The sequence below is a fragment of the Cricetulus griseus genome, chromosome 6 (assembly GCF_003668045.3).
Source record: "Cricetulus griseus strain 17A/GY chromosome 6, alternate assembly CriGri-PICRH-1.0, whole genome shotgun sequence".
Classification (NCBI taxonomy): Eukaryota; Metazoa; Chordata; class Mammalia; order Rodentia; family Cricetidae; genus Cricetulus; species Cricetulus griseus.
Genome location: NC_048599.1, coordinates 103,913,759 through 103,930,375, shown reverse-complemented (window position 1 = coordinate 103,930,375; position 16,617 = coordinate 103,913,759). Strand labels below are relative to the sequence as shown.

The 16,617-nt window shown below is 40.3% G+C and overlaps 1 protein-coding gene across 2 annotated transcripts in view; it reads left to right on the top strand.

Annotated features, from left to right (window-relative positions):
* Dync1i2 (dynein cytoplasmic 1 intermediate chain 2) overlaps nt 1–10,787 on the top strand; it is a 55,114-nt gene extending 44,327 nt beyond the window's left edge. For both annotated transcript variants that reach the window (XM_027420204.2, XM_035446309.1), the window contains exons 14-16: nt 4,088–4,228; nt 7,051–7,176; nt 8,386–10,787. In XM_027420204.2, coding sequence (XP_027276005.1) covers nt 4,088–4,228; nt 7,051–7,176; nt 8,386–8,499 — 381 coding nt within the window. In that variant the 3' untranslated portion in view covers nt 8,500–10,787. The remainder of the gene's footprint in view (nt 1–4,087; nt 4,229–7,050; nt 7,177–8,385) is intronic.
* Nucleotides 10,788–16,617: the final 5,830 nt, after the last annotated feature.

The window sequence follows — 16,617 nt, the reverse complement described above, 5'->3', positions numbered from 1 at the left end:
TTCTGGACAGTGTTGAAATGGTGCTGTATTCATTTTCCTTGAAAGACTTTTAGTATATATACACTCTGCAGAGATTATCTTTAGACAAATAATATAGGAAGGTATTTTTGACCTTGGGATGATTGTGTGGTGTGTGTGTGTGTGTGTGTGTGTGTGTGTGTGTGTGTGTGTGTGTATGTGTGTGTGTGTGTGTGTATGTATGTGGATATGTGTGCTTAAGCATTGGTTCAGAAGCTTTGGATTCCCTGGAGCAGGCAGTTTCCTGGATGTGGGTGTTGTCCTCTGCAAGAAAAGTATATGCTCTTAACCTCTGAGCCATCTTTCCAGCCATGTTTGTTTATTTCTCTCATCATCTAAATTGAGGTCATAGTTATTTCCAGTTCACTGTTAACTCTGATGTATTGACTGTTACTAATCTAGAACGTCCCAATTACTCCAGCCTTTAAAAAAAAAAAAAAAATCTGTATTAGGTTCTTATTCCCGCTCTAACGGTTTATCACACAGTGGCTTAAAATAACAGAAATCTGTTGTCATGGTTTAGGAGGTATGGGTGACTGTTTACCCTTGGAGGATCTGGGAACTTGTTCCATACTTGTCTCCTAGCATCTGGTGACTGCCATGAATCCTTGGTGTTCTGGCCTGCAGCTGTATCCCTCCAGTCTCTCTCTGCCTTTGTCATCATCACATGACCTCTGAACTGTTTGCTTCATTATATCTCTGCATCCAAGTTTCCTTTTTTAAGAACACAAATCATAGTAGATGTGGGGTCCACCCTAGTATAGTATAACCTATTTAACTTGGTTACATTTACAAGGACTAGACAGACATGAATTTTAGGGCAACAGCATTCAACCTAGCATATACCTTGAGCTTAGGAAAAACTGTATGCCCTATCCCTTGACTGTGTAGTGTTTATTGTTACAGCAGAACCAAATGATTATTGTTTATTCACATAGCATGTTTTTGTTTTTTCACAGAAGACCTTTGTCTTAATTTCACTTCTTGGTAAATATGTTTTTGCAGGTCATTTGTGAGTAAGAATATGAGACCTATTATACATTATATGGCTCAGAGTTTCTCATCCCCCTGACACCCAGATCTGTGAGATCAGACCCTGAAAGAGCCCCACACACTGTCCTTAAGACTCTCTAGGTGGTCACAGCATAAGTCGGCTTCAGAACCACCAATATGAAGCCTTTGTTTTATAAACAAGGAAACAAGCCTAGAAAGAATGAGTGACTTTTCTCAAAGCCTTGAAGCTGGTTGCTGACTGGACTGAGACAACAGGGTAGGCTCCACCCCTCTCCAGATTCCCTGCTGCCTCAGTGCCAGTAAGGCAGAATGCTCTTCAAAGTAAGGGAAGATACCACTTGGAAAAGATATTTAAACGTTCCACTTGGGCTTTTAATTTGCAATATTATATATTAAATCACTGTACTATGAATCATTATTTGATGTTAAATATGTGCATTTTCTTTGTGGGGTGAAACTGGCTAATCCTCAGGTAACTATGTTTTTTTTTTTCAAATTTAACTAGAAAAGAGTTTTAAAATAGTCACATTTTAAATTGAAAGACATTGTACTTTTTTTCCCCACATAATTTTTAAAATTGTGGTCCTTTCAGCTGGGCAGTAGTGGCACAAACCTTTAATCCTAGCACTTGAGAATCAGAGGGAGGCATATTCTGAGTTCAAGGCCAGCCTGGTCTATAGAGTGAGTCCAGGACAGGCAGGACTACATAGAGAAACCCTGTCTTCAAAAAACAAACAAACAAAATTTTCTAAATGAAATAAAATTATGATACATTACCCAAGCTATATAGAAATCCACTGAGTAGATTAAATATTTTATCAGACCATTTCCTGAGACAATTAGCAATCTTCTTTTTATTATAAATGTTTTTTAAAGATTTACTTATTTATTATGTATACAGTGTTCTACCTGCATATATGCCTGTAGGCCAGAAGAGGACATCAGATCTCATTACAGATAGTTGTGAGCCACCATGTGGTTGCTGGGAATTGAACTCAGGACCTTTGGAAGAGCAGACAGTGCTCTTAAGCGCCAAGCCATCTCTCTAGCCCTATCATAAATGTTTTAACCTAATTTTCATATTGCTTTTTAATAGTTTGTAGTTTGTAAAAAAGGAGTATGCATGCATTCTGGCTGGCTGAATGCTATGATTGTAAGTTTCATGTTGCTGGGTATAGTTACAGATCATTCTTTTTTCAGCCATGAAAATAAAGCGTAGTTTATGTATCCATTCTGCTGATGATATGTGGGTTACTTCAGTTCTGCTAGGAGTATGGTTCAGTTGTCTTTTTCTCCCTTTTGTGTTCTAATTAGAGTCTTGCTGTGTAGCCCAGGCTGGCCTCAAACATATAATCTTCCTAAGTACTGGGATTACAGGTGCGTACCACCATGCCAGGTCATAGTTGTCTTTTGATGGCCATAAACAATTCTGTTGAGCATATGCTTAGCATGCAATGGCTTGGTAGAGGACATGTATATGTATTCAGCTTAAATAGATAGTACCTAGCAATTCCAAGTGAGTCTACAAGTTCCTGATCTACCATTGAGCTCTGTCCAGCACATAGACCATCACTCTTTTTGTTTCCTCCAGTGCTGAAATTGATTCTAGTGCCTCCAGAATGCTAGGCAAGTGCTCTACCCCAGTCCCAGCCCTAGTCCCCAACACACACATTTTTATTAAACATACGAATATGATTGGTTTGAATTTTTTGTTACTGTTTTTTGAGACAGGGTTTCTTTGTTTAGTAGGCTGTTCGGAACTCTGTAGACTGTAGACCAGGCTGGCCTTGAACTCAGAGATCCACCTGCCTCTGCCTCCTGATGCTGGGATCAAAGGCATGTGCCACCACTGGCTGGCATGAATTTGATTGTTAACAGCTTTAAGTTTTTCAAGATAGACCTTAAAACTACCTGGAAATGGGATATTTGAAGTGTTCTGTCACCCCAGTAGTCAAAGACTTTAGAATCTTTGGTGGACCAGAAATACCAACAAAGTACCTCTGGGGTGGCTTTACAAAGCTTAGCCAGTGATTGTGTGCACATTCTGGACTAGGCAAGCTGTATCCTTACTCTCATAACAGTGACTTAAACAGAAAAAAAAATCCTCTTCTGTGTTTGTTTGTTTTTTTTTTTTAATATTTTGTTCATTGGGGGCGGGGGGGGGGGTTGCTTTTTTTTAGTTAAAAACAAACATTTTGGGCTACTACAATAATCATGCTATTGACATTAACTGTCATATCTTAACATTTAAACTCACAGTTTAAAACTTTTTATTGAGCTGGCAAGATGGCTTAACAGTTGCCTTCCACCCAGCCTGACAGCCTGAGTTCAGGCCTCAAGATCCACCTAGTAAAGAACTGCCTCCCACAGGTTGTCTTCCAACCTCCACACCCACACTCAAGTCTGTCAATTCTAAGAGTATGTGTGACCCAGACAACAGCATGAGACCGTGCTTACATCATCAGCACCTGTGGCATTCGTTATAAATGAAAAGATGCTGAACTCCCCTAGTTTCTGCTGTTCTCAGGCTTCTCATCATGCTGCCAAGTGAGCGCCTGTCCCACAGCTGTCAGTCACTTCTTCCCACACAGATGCTAGTACCATGCAGGTTTTGTAGTTGGGAGAGCTTAGCTCCCCCTGCTTCCAGCTGGAGTTGGTTTCCCTTTTACTGGAGACTCTGTGAGGCTTTGCTTTCACTGTTCCTGTTGCTTTATCTGCTTCTGTGGAGAGATTTCCAGGTGATTGAAGAAGTATAGTGCCCCTGCTGTCATCTTCCAGCAGCTGCTCACTGGCAAACGTTTTGAAGCATATTCTATTCCTTTTTCAAAAACAGTAAGACCTCTACAAGCTAAAAAGGAACTGTAACCTAATACTTGGTTCTTGTTTATAATGCCAGGTGATTCTATAGAGAAACGAACTATGGGAACATTTCTAGGCTGGGTTGGTATGTATGAAACTGTGCCTACAGAATCTGCCTCGTCTCAGTGATAAGTAGTTAGGGATTTCTGTTTGTATCGTATGCTGACTGTGCTAAGAATTAACTTTTCCTTTTCAGAATAACAAGCCTTTGTACTCATTTGAAGATAATTCCGACTATGTTTATGATGTTATGTGGTCACCCACCCACCCAGCCCTGTTTGCCTGTGTGGATGGCATGGGGAGACTGGATCTGTGGAATCTCAACAATGACACAGAGGTGAGCAGGAAAATAACAGAAAATCAGAGATTTATTGAATAATTTGTGAAATTTCTTTTATCCCAAAGAATGCAAAAATGCTCTGTGATTGTAGCTTCATCACAAAGAAACCAAATCAGCTTTGTCCCCTAAATAACAAACAGCATGCTGTGCGGAGCTGAAGGGAGAAGTAGCGCTGCCGTGAACACTGGGGCACTCTTTCCTTCTGAAAAGCAGCATCGTGTGTCTGCTGTCCAGGAGAAGTCCACGGGGCTTGGAATATGCTTTCATTCTTAGGCTAGAAAAAGATAACTGCACACTGTCAAAGAGTGTTAACCGTAATTCTGAATTACCTGTTAGCCTTGAGAGGGTCGTGTATCATCCATAAATGCTAGTCTTCCCTGACTCGTTTGAAAGAAAGGCAATAGATTTTGATGGCCCTTTTCTATGAGGGATTAAGATCAGTGTATCATAAACTATAAAGTGAGTATAGAACTAGGTATGATGGCAGATGCCTGTAAACCTAGCACTTAGAAGGCAGAAGCAAGAGTATCATGAGTTAGAGGCGTCATATATGGCAAGATCCTGTCTCCAAAATCCAAGGTCTGAACCCCAGTGGTGATGATGCATGCCTTTAGTCCCAGCACTCAGGAGAGAGAGGCAGGTGGATCTCAGTGAGTTCAAGGCCAGGTTGGTCTTCAGAGAGTTCCAGGACATCCAGGACTACACAGAAACCCTGTCTCAAAAAACCAAGGTCTAGGCATGTATTCAAGGGTAGAACATTTGCTTAGCATGTGCAAGACCCTGGGTTTAATTCCCACCACCAATAATAATAATAATAAGATAGTAATAATAATAATAATAAATGTAGAAACCAGCACATTTCCTAATTGCTATCACAAATTTGGCAATGCAGTTTAACTGTGTCTATGAGTTATTCTTAGCTAGTTGACAGAGTCTTAAAATGGTTTTAGGTCCCTATATTGCCTACAGGTCACTGGTTAGCAGAAGTGATGCTGCCAGTTATCAATAGTGGTTGTGGAAGAGTGCCCTCTCATTTCTTCTGATGCCTGGAAGTCAAGTACTTTGGTATACAACGATGAGGAAAGGAGAGATATGTTGGAAACACAAGAATTTTAATGCTATTCTCCATAGTGTGGTATTTTACTCTTTTGTCTCTTTAGTCTTTTTTTGTACTTTCTTGGGGGCCACACCACTCAGCTCCCAAACAAATCACACACAGAGGTTTATTCTTAGTTATGAGTGCCTGGCCTTAGCTTGGCTTGTTTCTTGCCAACTTTTCTTAACATAAATTACCCCATCTATGGCCTTGGGACTTTTATCTTTCTCGATTCCCGTATACCTTTTCTCTCCTTACTCCATGTCTGGCTGGTGGCTGGCCTCTGAAGTCCTCCTCCTTCCTCTCTTGTTCCCCAGTCCTCAGATCCTTTCCTCCCAGATATCTCCTCAGATTTATCCTCTCTGCCTGCCACCCCTGCCTATTCCTTTTTCCTGCCTTGCTATCTATTGGCTGTTCAGCTCTTTATTAGACCATCACGTGTTTTAGACAGGCAAAGTAACACAGCTTCACAAAGTTAAACAAATGCAACATAAACAAAAGTCACACACTTGAAAATGATATTCCCTAACAGTTATCTACTGGTTCTGTGCTTTGGGGAGGAATGTTCAAATACTGCTAGGAAAAAAGTGTGAGCTACATAATTAAATTTTGATTGTTGGTCTTCTAGACTGGCACAAGTTCGTTTGTTTGGCAAGCTCACTACATTGCCCTGGAACTCACTATGTAGGGTAGGCTGGTTTTGAACTCACAGAGATCTACCTGTTTCTACCCTCCACAACCACCCCATGTGTGGAGATTAAAGACATGCACCACCATGCCCTGCCCAAGTTTATTTACTTTCTTAGCTTACATTTTGCTACCAAAGATTTATGGCTATAATTAATTGAGGATCTTTCCTTTAGTAGTCCGGTTATAATATCTCTGGGCTAATCACTTGAGAAAGACTGATGTAAGTATAAGGACTACTTTAGTGATTTTTCAAACTTTTAAGTTTAATTATGCTTTTTGGTCTACATCAGTTAACGTTACTCCAGGTGTGGCCGAGGTGCAGTCAGACTCCAGAGCCTGCTGCCCTATTGATGCTGTCTCTTGCCTTTTTGGGATTGATTGGGGCTTGGGAAAGCTTATTGTACTGAAAGTACAAGCTGATTCCCGGAGCTGCTGTCGATCAGATCATCCCGTTTTAGCTGGGGAAGGTATAAGCAGAAGGTATAAGCAGAAGTAACTCCTGTCCTCTAAAATTGAGCTGTGATCTGTTGGAAATGAGGGTGTTGGAAATATTTTCTTAAAGATATTTTAAAATGGGTTTTAGTCTCATGTTTTTAAACAGCTTGACTACTTAAAAAAAGTTAAACACAAAAAGCTTTTACTGAGGAGATATGTGCAGCCATGTGAGAATTTCTTAGATAAGTTCTGGGTGTTTTCCCAACTCCTCTTCAAGGGTTGAAGGTAATGTCATCATATTAAATCTCTGAACAGAGGGAAGGTGGGAAATTTGTTGTTGTTTGTTTTGGGGGTGGGGGGGTTGAATTTGGTTTTTTGAGACAGGGTTTCTCTGTGTAGCCCTGGCTGTCCTAGAATTCAGAGATCTGCCTGTCTCTGCCTCCTGAGTGCTGGGATTATCTTTTGTCTATTATCATCTGCTTTTTAAAAGCCCAGATTGGAGAAGAATGACTTTTTTTTTTTTTTTGAAGAATGACTGTTTTATGTGTCTAGAAACTTGGATGAAACTTTTAAATGTGCTATATTTTAAATGACTTAGGTACCGACTGCCAGCATTTCTGTGGAGGGAAACCCGGCTCTTAACCGTGTGAGATGGACCCAGTCAGGAAGAGAGATTGCCGTGGGCGATTCTGAAGGACAGATTATCATATATGATGTGGGAGAGGTATGGGGCCTATAATTTTGATACATCTGCTTGGTGTCACTGTGGTGAAGGTATCATGGCAACTAAGTTTTGACGTGTGCCTCCATGAATTGTATAAACTACATGGGTGTGTACTTTACCACAGAAGCAGCTTCTGAGGTTGTCTCTCTAACTGGGTGTCCTGAGCCCATGTGCAGCAAATGTGAGGATAATGCTGTAGGGACACAGTACCATGCTTCCAGAGGCCTGCATTGCTAGGAATTCTTTCGGCAGAAAAGGAAATGTGGGATTACAAGTGGACTTGGAGTTTTATAGAATTGATGTTGAGATAAAATTTTATTTTTTTGTATTCATAGATTTGTTTGCGCCAGATAGTAGAACCCATTTTTTGATAGGGTTTTTTCAAAGATATTTAATGCACATATGTATGCCTGAGTAGATGTAGGTGCACTGTGTGCATGCAAGAGCCTGTGGGGTGTCAGGAAAGGGTATTGGATCCCCTGAACTGGAGTTACAGGCTGTTGTGAATCACCTTGTGGGTGTTGGGAATCAAACCCAGGTGCTCTGGAAGAGCAGCCAGTGCTCTTGGCCATTGAGCCATCTCTCCAGCTCCTTTCCGTAGTTCTTCAGTAACTATGAGAAAAGGCTTGAGATGGAGTTGAGCAAGATGAGTTGAGCTCTCTTGTCACTGCTTTACTGGACACAGAACCCAGGGACTTGGGAGGATCATGAGTTGAAGGTACCCTGGGCTACATAAAGAAATCCTCTCTCAGAAACAAAAACAATAAAATATCATTCATACTAGCAATGTGCAAGAAATAGACTAAAAAAAATTATTAATTTTTTATTTAAATTAAAAACAATCTTATTTTACATACCAATCCCTATTCCCCTCTCCCTCTTGTCCTCCCATTATACTAAAAATTTTGAAGGAATTTCTCTCCAGCAAGATCCATAGAGGTGCCAGGAAGTCTGTTGGCAAAGCATCATTACTGTCCTTGCACTGTGGTGGTAACAGAAAATTTATGTCTCAGCTGTCATGACATGTTTCACAAATACTGTCTTTTGTTTTGAAATGTTGTAAATCATTGTTATAGTCTTGATGATTATGGAAAGGTCCTTTGGGTCAATTATTAATTTTTAATGGAAAGATTATTTGAAAACAGAGTAATAGTAGATATGATGATCTTTTATTTTGTTGCTCAGCAAACATTGTCTTTCTTTTAACAGCAGATCGCTGTTCCCCGAAATGATGAATGGGCAAGATTTGGCCGAACACTTGCAGAAATTAATGCAAACCGAGCTGATGCAGAGGAGGAGGCGGCTGCTCGAATCCCTGCCTAGCCATGAAAGTGGCACAGATGATTAAGTACATCCTAAACTATTTGCATGCTTCTGATTAAATGAGTATTAAAAGGAAATTCCATGGATAAACTGGGTTTAATGCAGGAAACAAAACTTACAATGCCCCTTTTATATTATATTCATTTCGTTTTGGATTGGTGTCATTTTTAATACCGCTGACGACTTTACAGAATGCAGCCTTTTCTGAATTCTAACGAATAGGTGTATATTGTTAATTATTCTTTTGGATTCTTTTCAACTTGTAATACTATATATAATTATTTCTAAAGCACAGACTAAATAAGTTCTGCATATTTCTAAATAACCACAATTCCTTATTATGCAATACAGTAATAATTCCTTGTTGATTATGTTCTCGCTGCCTTTGCTGTGTAGCAACATTGTTCTTAGTCCCAGCATGCATTCACCGACCCTTTTCAAGTTTCATTTTGATGCCCTTCTCCTTCTCTATAATTCTACAGTAGTTATCTATAAATAAAAACAAATATATGTTAACTTTTCAAATTTTCATTTTTACTTCTTGAAATTTGAGATTTTCTCTTATAAATTTCTTGTTAAATTTTTTTAAGTTCTTAATGCAGACAGCCACCTTAAAGCCCATGCAACCTTAAATACACACCATACAGGGATAATGTCACACTCCCTGGGCATTATGAACTCACATTAGGTAATTTATCAGTGGAAACTTTCTCTTAGTTTAGCTTTTGCCTGACTCTCTTACTTTCCTTCCATCTATGTTCTAAAGAATAAGTGTATAGCTCCTTCATTTGTACTGAATGCAACAGCTGTGCATGTAAGCTCTTTGACAGTACCACCTTGGCGGGAAGCTTGCCTATGGGTGCAGCAGCCATGGAGGAGCTGTGCTCAGTGCCCACACTCTGCTGTTAAATCCTCTCCATCTTTGAATTTGCTCACACACCTTTACAAACTGCAAGGCAGATGGCAGATGTCAGCATTGGTGTAAGAGTTGCCTGTCTCAGGACGAGGAATGTCTGGGTACCCTGAGCTGCCCTTTCTTACTTTAAATCCTTCCAACTTTTCACTCGACAGAATGTGAACTAAAAGATTAGAATCAGAATTTGAACTTTTTAATTTTGGTTTAATAACAAGGATTTGTTGAGAGAGGATTCTCCGTAGCAGAACTTCTACATAGCAGAAATTCTACATAACAGAAATTCTTCATTAATACTCTGTGGTGTAAGGAGTAATTAATAAGAAATACTAGACCCAAACTGTAGTTCTAGCTTTGACATCTATGAGAAATGTGATGTTAACCAAACCTGAACCTTATTCTTATATTTATGAAATGTCAATTACATTATTTCTACGTTGCCTCCCAGCTCTAAAATTATTAACCTTATTTGTATCAGTCACTTCTCCACTAGAATGTTTAGTTTTCATGAGTTCACCACCCCACACACATTTAGTTGCCTGTTACATACCAAAAAAAATCTCAAATCAGCTCTTGGTGGTAATGTCTAAGACCTAAGTTCAGTGTCAGCAGAGACCACTGTCATTCTGTAGAAGAATTCATATACTCGAAAGAAAAAGGGAAATACAAATGTCAAAACATAATGTTGAGTGAGGTTGGAAATGGACAAGGCAAATCAAATGGTCACTGGTCTCAAGTTGTTCTTTTGTAAAAGAAAAAGGGGCTGGAGAGTTGTCTTACTGATTAAGAGCGCTGGCTACTCTTCAGGAAGACCTGAATTCAATTCTCAACACCCACATGGCAGCTCATAACCATCTGTAACTCCAGTTCCTAGGGCTATAACACCCTCTTCTGGCCTTGGTGAGCACAAGACACAATGTGATGTACAAACATACATTCAGGCAAAAACACCTATACACATAAAAATTTTTTAATTAAAAATAAAGACAGTTGGGAAGTATTTATAAAATACTGCCAAGGAGTTTTTGCTTTAGAAGACTTATTTCTCCCTCACCTACATTAAGGGTCTACTTAATGTAGACCCTTCCCACTCAGCCTTACTGTGCGTTTTTTAAAACACATGCATTTACTATAAGGAATCATCTTTGGGGTCTGTAATAATTTAATAAGATTCACTCTGTGTCAGCAGTTCTGAGGCTGTTGTAACTGGCACACAAGACTGATGAGATTAAATTGGTTGGGGTGGGCCAATCATGTATTTTTTACCTTTAGGTGTGCAAGACCTTTGTTATTTAAAAAAAAAAAATACCTTGTGACATAAATTGTAGCTTACTTGTGATCAATTAAACTTTTTCCTGGGCAGGAAACAAGTTTACAGCTTTCTGGCTGACATCCTGGATTTTGTTGTTTCTCTTCTTTTGAGTGGGAAGTTCAAGATTATCACTCTTATTCGTGTTGAGGAAGCATATGCAGTTTTTCAACAGTAATTAACCTTGCAATAAATCTCTAAGATCACTTTTTGTATCATTTAAGTCAAATATTCACTAGTAGAAGCTTTTTTCCTTTGCAGAGAAAGTTTGGTGAGACTGTGTAGAAAATGTGTCTGTAATAGCTGAGAACCGTATCACGAAGGGATGAGCAACTTAAAGTAGAGGATGAAGAGCTGAAGCGGAGCAGTGGCAGGAGTGACTTGTCCCAGTCTTTGAATGGTTTCCTTTGTTCTCTACTCCCCCAGATAGACCACTTACCCATGCAGAGACTTGTAAGTCTGCCAGGCAAGTTGCTTTCCCCCTTTCTTTCTCTTGGACAATTGAAAATGTCTTCATAATCCCGGTGTTTCAGTGTTGGCTTGGAGTGATTTTCTAACTGGAAAAGCTGCATAATTACATACATGTTAGACTAGAGCTTGGTTACAGCTCCGGCTTCGCACTGCTCATGGGCATCCAAGGCGTGGTCATACACATCTTTGAGCAGAGGTCTAGGGTTTAAAAGCCAATAGCACTGGAGCTTTTGATGACAGTTATAGAATTCCAATTGAGGTGGCTTCTGTTTCTGTTTTAATACAAGCTATGTAACTTTTAAGAAAGAAGCCCTTACTTTTGAGCTGTCATCATGCTGATTGTTACAGCTTTGGGGAAAATACTCCCAAGTAGAGCCCTATATTTGACTCATTAAGCATAAAAATAATTTTTTTAAAAAACTTCAAAGCACTAGCAAGATGACACAGCAGTTAGGGACACTTGCTGGAGAACTAGCTCCTACAAGTTGTCCTTTCACATTTGTGTGTGTGCATGCACACACAACATATGTAATAATTTGTTATTATAAATGCTGGGAAATAATTTACTCACACATTTGACTTAGAGATCTGAGGGAATTAATGATGTCCTGAAGGCACTATAGAAAGAACATCCAGGGCCTGGAAAGATGACTTACTGGTTAAAAATGCTTGCTGCTCTTGCAGAGGACTTGAGTTCAATTCTCATCACCCACACCCCATTTCCCACAGCTACAACTGCCTGTAACTCCAGCTCTAAGGGATCTGACACACCCTCTTCTGGCCTCAATGGGTGCCTGTACTCATGTGTTCAGACATACACATATAACACAACTTAAAAGTGTTTTGACAGAAGGAACATGGAGGGGGTGGGGAGGTGGCTGAGCAGTTAAAGTGCTTATCTAGAGAACAGCACAACCAGAGCTCACATTCCCAGAGCCAACATAAGTGCCAGCCAGGAAGAGCAGCTCACCTGCAACTCCAGAAGTCTAGACAGAATTCCTGGAGCATGGAAACATGCATGCATACCACACACATGAAAAAGATAAAGGAAAATCATACTCTGTATTTGAGTTGATGAATTAAGTAACATTCTTTTAATCTTTAGTCTACAACCCCAAAGTGGTAATAACTTTTCTACTGTTAGCATAGACTTTAAAATCCTCTTGATATTTAGGGAACATGTTGTGGGATCAGTTTTAGAAAAAGATTACCCAGTTCCAAGCAGAATGCCAGTTGCAAGACTCCATAGTCATCTAATCACAATGTTTTTCACAGTAAGCCAGTGCTCTCAGACCTAATGTTTGAACTTCAGATCTTTAAATTCCCTTTCTAACTTGCCATGTTCCCAATTCTTCGACCTAAAAGTCCAAATGGATGTCAGGCATTTAAGTTTTCAGTATGTCGCTTCTAGCCACGGAGAGTTTCACCACAGCCAATCGGCAATCTTTTACAAACTTTTGTAAAATTATAGTATTTTGTGTTGTTAGTTTCCTAGCAGGAATCTCAGTTTGGGCTTTTTAATATTCCATTACCAGTTCCCTGTTAGAGCTTGGAACAGCTTGCTCTCAGGTAAGCTTGCTGAAAGATCTATTTCGCTTTGTGAGGTCACTTATTCAGGTCTCTGGGAATGTATTATCCTGCCTCTCTCATAATGTACTTGATTTGGCCAGAAAGCCGTGGGGCAGTGATTGTATGGGGTGGAGAACACATCTGCACTGCACCAAGCGTGCAGAGACCTGACCCTGTGACTGGAAATCAGGAATGCCACTGGGAAGATGCTGATAGCAAGTTATTTTATCTCTTGTGGATTTTTATACTGAATTTTTGAGTACTTCTTTTTTTCTGAGCAAAGTAATGGACATGCTCTGGAACAAAAGATTTTATACTTAAAGATGGCCTGGTAGAAGAGAAAGGATCCCGAGCCCCAAAGACTCTTCCAAGACAAGGCATGGTGGTGCATCCCTGTGATCCCAGCATTGAGGCCAAGACAGGGATAAGGTTGGGGCCAGCCTGGCAGCAGAGTGAAGCACAAATTCTCTTTGGTCTTAACAGTAAAACTTGGAGTCAGCTATCGGAGTGAAAGCTGAAAGATCAGAGAAGCAGAGCAGCCGGCCACTAGAGTTTCTGTCCTTACACTGTCTCCTCAGAATGACTGCTCCTCAGACTGACTGTCCTGCCTTATATTCCTCTCTTCCCAGTCATATCACTTCCTGTCTCCACTTCCTTAGTGCTGAGATTAAAAGAGTACCACACCACCACCCAGCTGGTGTTTCTTAAATGAGGAAAACAATTGGTTTCAGTGGCAATTTTGTGAGGGAATGCACATGTGAAGACTTTGCAAAATACAAATTTTTTTCGTTTATTATGAGAATGGGTGGGGAGGGTGGGGAGGAGGGCCAGGATCTCATTATGTAGCTCTGGCCTACGAGGAACTCACTATATAAACAAAGCTGCCATCAGACTCGAAGAGATCCATCTGCCTAGCCCCCAAGCCTGTATTTTAAAACTGTGTAACAGGTGCTCATCTTTAAGGGGTCCTAAAGGAGTTACTCTCTCAAGTGCTCTCATCACAGAGTGAACCCTCATAGTCATCTGATGTTGGGGAGTGCTGAGCCAAAGTACAAGTTACACATACATGGGCTGTGACATCTAGAACCTTAGAAACAAGAAAGTGGGAGTCCTTTTATCCTGCTACATAGCAGAACCCAGTGACCTGCCTGAGAAGTACAGCACCAACGACCTAATATTTACAGTATTCTTCCCCTTTCCAAGGAACAGTCTCCTGGGAAATGACGTGTGCTCACTGTGGGAAAATGATCACTACAAGGAGGCACCATACTCTGCACAGCTCTAGAGATTGACCTAACTGGAGTGGCACAGGAACAAAGAAAAGGCAGACACAGAACAGCTGGGGTTGGGTAGCCTGGGTTTTCTGCTAGAGAAGCTACAGCACCCTGGTAGGTCAGTGTGTTTATTATCTGTGGTTGCACAGCGAGGTAGGATTATTGCATACAGCTGAACTTGGAGGCAGGTCTAGCCAATCTTGTTAGAAGCAGTCTACAGAGGAGCAGTCTTTAAGCTGTGACCAGATTGAGGGAAGCTGTGATGGAGTTCTCTGAGCACACTATCAGCCTCCACACTTGGACCAGAGGGAAGCTTTGCCATCCCTCTGAGCCTGCTTGGCCACTGCCATGGCGCTGAGGCTTTGGGATCCTTGATGTAGCTATCCTCATATCAAACAGTACACATTCACTCAGGTCTTAGAGCCCTGGAAGAAGCCCTCATACTGATCTTGCAGGAATAGCCCTTCATCACCTTTTGCCTGGACTGGCAGGTCCCTGCTCAGTTATTATATCCAAAACATCATTTCCAGCACAGATCAAAACCTCTAGTTGCCCTAGTTTGCTTCTCTGTCCCTATAATAAACATAAGAGACCAAAAGCAACTTGGAGAGGAAAGGGCTTATTTGGCTTCCAGCTTCCAGTTCATAATTGAGAAGCAAAGGCAGGAACAGAACCACTCACTGGTTCCCTTGCTCTGACTAATTTAGCTGCCTTTCTCATGCTATCCAGGGCTCCCTCCCCTGGGGTGGCACTGCCCACAGTGGATTGGACCTCCTACGTCAATTAGCATTTAAGAGAATATCTTCACAAACATGCCACCAAGCTAACCCAATGGGGGAAATTCTTTGGTTGAGGCTCCTTCCCATCTGTGTCAGGTTGATAGCTGAAGCTATGACCAATCTTGCTGCAATGACCAGGCCTTTATTAATGGGTTTCATGTCTACTAATGCCTGAATGTAAGTCACAAATTTGTCAGCACATTGTGGGTCATTAGACAGATTTGGAGGAGTCTGCATTTTCCTAAGGTAAAAGTTTCCTTTGATTATTTTAATTGGAGTAGGAGGCTAGGATTCTGTTGCCTGAGCCAAGCCTCCAACTCTTGATCCTTGTGGCCTCAGCATCCCAGGCAGTTGGAATTATAGGCACATTGCCACCTTTTATTCACATAAGTCTATCTATATGAACCTGTTTAAAAGTCTGCAAAGCAGTGGTTCTCAACCTTCCTAATGCTGATACCCTTTAATACAGTTCCTCATGTTGTGGTGACCCCCAACCACAAAATTATTTTCTTTGCTACGTCCTAACTGTAAGTTTGCTATTGTCATGAATCATAATGTAAATGACTGTGTTTTCCCATGGTCTTGAGTGCCCCCACCCCGTGAAAGGGTGATTCCACCCACAGATTGAGAGCTCCTGCCGTAAAGAGTCTGTAATGAACGTCATAAAGACGATGTAATAGAGCACACCTGTAACCCCAATACTTAGAAAGTTGAAGCAGGAGGATCAGAAATTTCAGCCTGGGCTACATAGTGAGACTCCTGTGGAGGAGGCAAGGCATGAGGGATTACTATGATTCTGGCTTCCAGGAAAGTGGTTCTAGAACCTTACTCTTCGATTATTGCAAATGACTAGAAGAAACTGGTTAGGTAAAGGTAAAATAATCATCTCAAGAAGTTGGGGAGGGAGTAAAATAAATCCAAGGAAATAGAACAATTAAGGGCAGAAATCAATGCAATAGAAATATAATCAAAATGATTAGTAAAGCTGCTGTGCAAAAAATTGGACAATCTCAAAAATCAAGAGGCACAAATATATCAGAAGTGACAAGAAATGCCTTATTGGTCAATAAATATATTTCCAAAGTCTAGATTAATTTTGATTCTGAATCTGTATCTAAGAACTGAAATCCTCAAAATCTGAAGACTTGAGAGAAGAAAAAAAAAATAGAGACTTCCAGGGACAGTGAGGCATAACTGGATAAGAAGACAAAAAAATTCCAGGGACCGTCAAGCATTACTGAATAAGAAGACAAGGAAAGAAAAGAGATGCATACTTAGACAAATCATTTAAAACAGAAAAATCATGATACAACCAACAACCAATTTGTTTATTTAAAATAATATCATAAACAGGATTACACTCCAAATATTTCCAGAAAAAGCCTGCCAGCCAAGAATTTTATATCCAGCAAAACCATCTTTCAAAAATAAAGAGAAAATGACATAATGGCAGGAATAATGGTTGAGACTATATATTGCTAGCCAACCTACTTTTAAATTGCTGAAGGAAATTCTATCTGAAAAGAAATGACAGTAGAGGGTAACTCATATTCACAAGAGAAAGATGGGGGAACAATAGAGAAATACTAAAGACTGAAGGCATGTTTTCTTCAGTAGATTTAAAATAAAACTGCAAGGAACAATAGTGTGAAGGGTGGAGTCATAATATGTAAGAACAGATATGCACAATAGCTCAGGGAGGAAGTAAAGCTGTGTGGAGAAATGCTTTATGTTTCACTGGAATATTTCTTGCTAGAAATATTGTATTGTTATAAATTAGCATTTATTATAACCTCTAATCAC